This window comes from Larimichthys crocea, chromosome XXI (genome assembly GCF_000972845.2).
Source record: "Larimichthys crocea isolate SSNF chromosome XXI, L_crocea_2.0, whole genome shotgun sequence".
Lineage (NCBI taxonomy): Eukaryota > Metazoa > Chordata > Actinopteri > Sciaenidae > Larimichthys > Larimichthys crocea.
The window spans coordinates 8,150,903-8,157,696 of NC_040031.1; the positions used below are offsets into that span (position 1 = coordinate 8,150,903).

A 6,794-nucleotide genomic window follows, 5' to 3' on the forward strand; every position below is an offset into this window, starting at 1 on the left:
CACTATCACAGATTTACACAGATTTGTGAACATTTGAGAGAAATGGTTATTTTGTGTACAGTATATAGAAAATGTTTTAGATTTTTGAGTTTATCTCATGAAAAATGGGAGCAAAAACAAAAGTATTGTGTGTAATGGAAACTGAATTTACACCACATGGAAAGTAAAATGTTACTCACTAGTTAATCACTAATAATGACACGCAAAGAGTATATAGTTTGTACTTTTTTTGTTATATTTGATAAATTTAATGTAAAAAAAATCTGCCCCCTGTACAAAGGCTCAGTCCTTGCTGCAGCGGCCTAGGGTTCGAATCCGACCTGTGGCCCTTTGCTACATGTCATTCCCCATCTCTCTCTCCCCACATTCCTGTTTAAAAACAAAAAACAAATATGTAACACAGTGTTAACGTTTAACACAGCTCCAACCATTCGACAAAATCCATAGATATTTCAGAAAAGTAACTTCCAAAATGAATGAGAAATATGACATGAAAATTAACTACAGTTTTTTTCCACATCAAATATTTTTCACAGTATACAGATGAGACTAGTATGTGTAACCAGAGTCAGTTTAGTGCATGTGACAGCTTCACAGTGAGAATTACGCAGTGGGTATATATCACAGGAAATGAAGGTCTGCCATGAAATGCACCCCACCTGCATAATTTTGTTCCTTTTTACCCCAGCATCAAGTACCTTTAACAGCATACATTTGGTGCCCATATATGTATGAGTTTGATAGGTCTGACAACAGAACAGTCAATGGTGGATGGGGGATTTATTTATTGTATTTTAATTTTAAAAAGCAGCAAGAAAAAATATTTAATATTTTAAAAACAAGAGTATTTGATGGAGTCTTTTAATGGTGAGAAACACATCTCATACGCTTCCACTTCTGGTAAATTTGCTCAGCACATTTTAATCCTAAATAGATTTTCATCCATGTTCTCTGCAGTGCTGCTGCACTCCCCACAAAAATGTATGAAACCTGTCATATTAATGGGAGACCACAGCAAGGAAGACATCCAAACCACGTCTTTAAGGAAGGACAAACACTTTTCATTCATTCATGCCATTTGAAAAAAAAAGTGAAGTGAATAGATGATCAAAAATCATGTTTTACACAAGTTTTCATGCGTTTAATTCTGTGCCATCCAGAAAAAAAATGCAGATTTACATCTTATGTACTCAGGCATAACCGTTGCTTATGGCCACAATTACTAGACGAGGCCACACATAAACTTGAACTTAGGCTGCTCGCTCATCACTGTGTACGGTCTAAAGTTGACTGGCTCGCTGAGGGGAAATGAACCCTTTTCATGCTCTCACGCCACACGTCCATTAACCTACAGATTCAAATCTGTCACTTTGCTCCTGATAGTCTGAAATGTTGCATGGCGCTGCACGTCTGTCTCCCTGCTGTCTGTGTGCTGTCAGTGTCACGCTGTGATGTCATCCATTAGGTTTTGACTGCGTCACAGACCAGTATCGTCATTTTGAGACTCGGTTTGTAAAATTTTGTCAACACGAGAGAACCCGTCGTGTGCGACATGTCTGAAATGATGACTCCGGTCTGCACTTTGTCTGGAGTATATCTTCATTCATTCATGCTTCATTCAGCATCTCTACCTCGCCCTCCGCGCCGTTACTATGGTTACAGGAACGTCCTGAACCTTTATAACAGTTCTCAATTAAATCATGAATGTAGTGTGTAAGTGTATGTGACAAAACTGAAGTCAAATAAAAAGTGAGACCTCAAAGCTCCTCCCTCGTGGAAATATTATGTACGTCATCGTCATGCTTTGGTTTGTTTTTTTGTAAAATACTCGCTCTGATTGATCAGACAGGACATCTGATTAATATTTTAATTTATCTGCAAACTGTCAGAAGATGAACTGCCTTTTGTAGTCTTCAGTAAATATTCGGTTCATATGGGTGACCACAGCGCCTCTGACATGATAAAAAATGTAATAAATCCGAACAAAATAGTTTCGCACAGTTTCGCTGTTTGTAGCTTCTACTAAGTACAACCCTCAAAGAAAGTAAGAGATCTGACGTTTATTGATTTGTCCATCTCTATCATGTGCGTGTGTGCTCATTGGGTTATTAGCAGTGTGTGCCATTTATTGATTGCAATAGGAGAGTTTTTTGAAGATGTAAGTGGCGAACCTGAAAGGTGTATTTTTGATTGAATTATATCAATTAAAGCCACACTGACTTACAACTACATTCATAATTAATCATACTCTCATTTAAAACATTCTCATGAGAAAGTTTCATGCCATAGACACGGAGCGTCCACGTAACCATAGTAACTGGACAACATTCCACTGCGCATGCGCACCGTGAATGTGGGAAGATCAAAGGCGAGAAGATGACGTCATAAGTGGGAGGAGCAACAAAACTTATAAGGGTGCTTATTTTCAAAATCAAACTTATTCGAGGAGTTTTAAGGACTTTTAGACCTGGAAAGAAACAAAGGAGCTACTTTCAAATCCCAGTGTGAACAAAACCAGTCAGAGTGAATATAAAATGGCAGAGGAATCCCGTCGTCTCTATGTGGCAGAGGAGCTTCAGCAGAAGTCTAAGCAAGGCCAGACAATTCAGTCTGAATTAAAAATAATCAAGCCCCAGCTGAGCAATCAGATTGAAAAACTTGAATCTGAGGTCAAGACACTTCAGTCTGAATTAAAAAAAGAGAGGTCCGAGAAAAAGAGGATGCAGGAGTCACACCAGCTCGAGGTAAGTGACCTGCAGATGCAGTTAAAAGAACTCAAAGAGAAGTTAACTGTCATCTCAAATGACAACCTCACTGTCGCCACTGAAGACCTGAAAAAAAAGGAAACAGAAGTGGAGCAGCTCATGGCTGTAATTCAAGAAAGAAACAAAGAGCTGGAATTGCTGAGGGCAACCCTACGTGACTTTGAACATCGCGTAGAGCAGACTCGGCAAGACGAGCTATCAAGAACGGTAGCTGTCCAAGACCTTCAGTGTCAGCTGGAGGGGAATATGATTATGATAAGCAATACTGAAGAGCTGTTGCAAAAGCAAGAGCTTATTAATGCTGAAAAGGATCAAGAAATCAAAGAACATGATAACATGAGAATGGTTTTGCAGCAGTCCATTTGTGACCTAAAAGACCAGCTGGAGAGGAGGCAGGAGGAGATCCTAGCTGGATTTGACAATATTGAAGAACAACCTCCTGCTCCTATGGCTGAACTCAGCAAAAAGGGGGGAAAGAATAGGAGCTATTTCTCTCCAATAAGTAATCTAAAAAAACAGAACGAAAATTTAAATGAGGAAAATGAACAGAATGTTTTTCTGATCGTTCAACTTGAAGCTCTTTGTGAGAGACAGAGGGTTGAAAAAGAAAGCCTGCAGCAGGAACTACAGAGGCTGCAGGAGAGTGAAAAAATCTCAAACGACAACCTCACTGTCACCACTGAAAACCTGAAAAAAAATGAAGGAGAAGTGGAGCAGCTCATGGCTGCAATGGAAGAAAAAAACAAAGAGCTTCAATTGCTGAGGGCAACCCTACGTGACTTTGAACATCGCGTAGAGCAGACTCGGCAATCAAGAACAGTAGCTGTCCAAGACCTTCAGTGTCAGCTGGAGGAGAATATGACTCTGATAAGAAATAATAAAGAGCTGTTGCAAAAGCAAGAGATGATTATTGCTGAAAAGGACCAAGAAATCAAAGAACATGATAACATAAGAATGGCTTTGCAGCAGTCCATTTGTGACCTAAAAGACCAGCTGGAGAGGAGGCAGGAGTCGCACCAGCTCGAGGTAAGTGACCTGCAGATGCAGTTAAAAGAACTCAAAGAGAAGTTAACTGTCATCTCAAATGACAATCTTACATATAAAGAGCAAGAGATGATTATTGCTGAAAAGGATCAAGAAATCAAAGAACATGATAACATAAGAATGGCTTTGCAGCAGTCCATTTGTGACCTAAAAGACCAGCTGGAGAGGAGGCAGGAGTCGCACCAGCTCGAAGTAAGTGACCTGCAGATGCAGTTAAAAGAACTCAAAGAGAAGTTAACTGTCATCTCAAATGACAATCTTACATATAAAGAGCTGTTGCAAAAGCAAGAGATTATTATTGCTGAAAAGGACCAAGAAATCAAAGAACATGATAACATAAGAATGGCTTTGCAGCAGTCCATTTGTGACCTAAAAGACCAGCTGGAGAGGAGGCAGGAGGAGATCCTAGCTGGATTTGAGAATATTGGGGCAGAGGTGCCGCAAGCTTCAAACTTTCTTGATGAACACATAAATGACATTCCCATGCAGGTTGCTGAAGAACAACCTCCTGCTCCTATGGCTGAACTTCTCAGCAAAAAGGGGGAAAATAATGAGAGTAATTCCTCTCAAATAAGTAATCTCAAAAAGGATAACAAAAGTTTGAGTGAAGAAAATAGACAGAATGTTTCTCTTCCTGAAGAACAACCTCCTGCTCCTATGGCTCAGACCACAACTTTTTTCCGTCGCTGTGCTGGCCGTGTACTGAAAGCAGGTTTGACTGCTGGCATCGTTGCTGCAGGTATATACACCCTAGGTTACCTGGGCAGCAGTAATATACAATGTATGTCATCCTGTGTCATCGAGATGATTGAGCCTTACTGCACCAAGTACGACATCACCCCTCATCCCTTCTAAACAGCTAAAACAACATTCATAATGTGTCCAGGGTTTTCTCCGGGTGCTCCGGTTCTCCCACAATTTGCATGTATATATGTAAAAAAAAAAAAAAAAAACACACACACACAAAAAAAAACATATATAGAGCTGCAAGGTCGTGCAATGTTTAGCAATGTTTATTAGGGTTTAAGTCAAGAATAAAATACAAATAAAATTACACACAGACACAATAGATTGGACGTGAAATTGATGCTGTAAAATAAAATAGAAGGAATATAAATTGAATGAGACACAACAGGAACATTTGAGTGTCATTTGATGTCAAAGATGAAAATAATTTATTTACAAAAGGTAAACATAAATACACCAAACTATGGCTTTACACCTAGTGAAAAAACTATCTATAAATGCTCTGCTGTTGGTTCAGCAACATCCAATGTGGTGTGCACATTCAAACACCCAGGATCCAGTGAGCCGTTCAATTTAATTTATTTTCAACAAACAAAAGAAGATGAACATAAGGAGGTGGATAGTTTCATATAACTTAATGCATCCACAATAGGAGAGACGAAAGGTGCAGCCGGTGTGTCCCTTTGTTCTGCAGTGGAGGGAAAAAAGAGAGAGAGAGAGAGCATGAGGTTTGGGGGCGGACTTATAAAACCTTAGGAAGGTGTGGTCTTCTTGGCAGGGTGGAGTCTTGTGATTTTCAACAGCCACCCCTTCAAATGGTACATTTGAATTTGATTAATAAATCACAAGTTGTCAGAGTCTGATTCAACTGGTGGGAGAACTATAAGCTTGGTCACAGGTCTGAATCCTCCATATAAGTATCTAAAAAAGGAGATCAAAAGTTTAAATGAGGAAAATAAAACAGAATGTGTTCTGATCGTTCAACCGAAGCTCTTGTTGAGAGACAGAGGGTTGAAAAAAGAAGCCTGCAGCAGACAAGGCTACAGAGGCTGCAGGAAAGTGAAAAAATCTCAAACGACAACCTCACTGTCACCACTGAAGACCTGAAAAAAAAAAGAAGGAGAAGTGGAGCAGCTCATGGCTGCAATGGAAGAAAAAAACAAAGAGCTGAATTGCTGAGGCAAAACCCTACGTGACTTTGAACATCGCGTAAAGCAGACCGCAAGACGAGCTATCAGGAACGGCTTTGCAGCAGTCCATTTGTGACCTAAAAGACCAGCTGGAGAGGAGGCAGGAGGAGATCCTAGCTGGATTTGAGAATATTGGGGCAGAGGTGCCACAAGCTTCAAACTTTCTTGACGAGCAGATAAATGACATTCCCATGCAGGTTGCCTGAAGAACAACCTCCTGTTTCCTATGGCTGAACTTCTCAGCAAAAAGGGGAAAAAGATGAGAGTAATCCCTCTCATATAAGTAACTAAAAAAAGATAACAAAAGTTTAAATGAGGAAAATAAACAGAATGTTTCTCTGATCGTTCAACTCGAAGCTCTTTTGTGAGAGACAGAGGGTTGAAAAAGAAAGCCTGCAGCAGGAACTACAGAGGCTACAGGAGGACGACAGAGCTCAGGAAGGAAAAATCTCAAGCGACAACCCACTGTCGCCACTGAAGACCTGAAGAAAAAAAGCAGAGCAGTTCAGGGCTGCAATGGAAGAAAAAAACAAAGAGCTGGAATTCCTAAGGGAAACAAATAATAAATAATCTAAAAGAGAGAACAAAAACACCAATTGTAAATATTGTATAATATTGTTATTGTTAATTTTGTTCAAATTATGTTATTTTATATTGTAATTTTATTTAGTTTGTTTATTATTGTTAATTTTGTTCATTATGTATTTTTATTGTAAATATTGTTAGTATTGTTATTGTTAATTTTTGTTCATTATGTATATTTTTATATTGTAAATATTGTATAGTAATTGTTTATATATGTTAATCTTAGAAAAAAAGACAGAAATAAGAAGCTCAAGACAGCAATGGAGATTCTGCTCTTCAGTTGCATGGCTAATGTTGAGTTTTTTATGTTTAATTTTTTATTAAAAAATTAAAAAACTTAAAAAACTATAACATCTGTAGCCATAACACTGTTACCACGCACCCCCCTACCCACCAACAACCCCCACCCAACCACCACCACCAACCTTTACCACCTACCATTACACCACCGCTTCTGCTCTTC

At 39.1% G+C, this 6,794-nt stretch overlaps 1 protein-coding gene across 4 annotated transcripts; it reads left to right on the forward strand.

The window, feature by feature from the left end:
• The first annotated feature begins 308 nt into the window (after positions 1-308).
• Positions 309-4,782, forward strand: LOC113744246 (unconventional myosin-Va-like). 4 transcript variants are annotated; one of them, XM_027273199.1, is made up of 2 exons: positions 309-3,915; positions 4,138-4,782. In XM_027273199.1, exons 1-2 carry the CDS (start codon positions 2,535-2,537, stop codon positions 4,662-4,664), a joined length of 1,908 nt encoding a protein of 635 aa, XP_027129000.1. In that variant the 5' UTR covers positions 309-2,534; the 3' UTR covers positions 4,665-4,782. The 4 variants fall into 4 exon arrangements, with proteins under 4 accessions (XP_027129000.1, XP_027128999.1, XP_027128998.1 ...); XM_027273198.1 differs by having other exon boundaries at positions 309-3,705; positions 3,916-4,782; XM_027273197.1 differs by having other exon boundaries at positions 309-3,695; positions 3,906-4,782.
• The last annotated feature ends 2,012 nt before the right edge of the window (positions 4,783-6,794 follow it).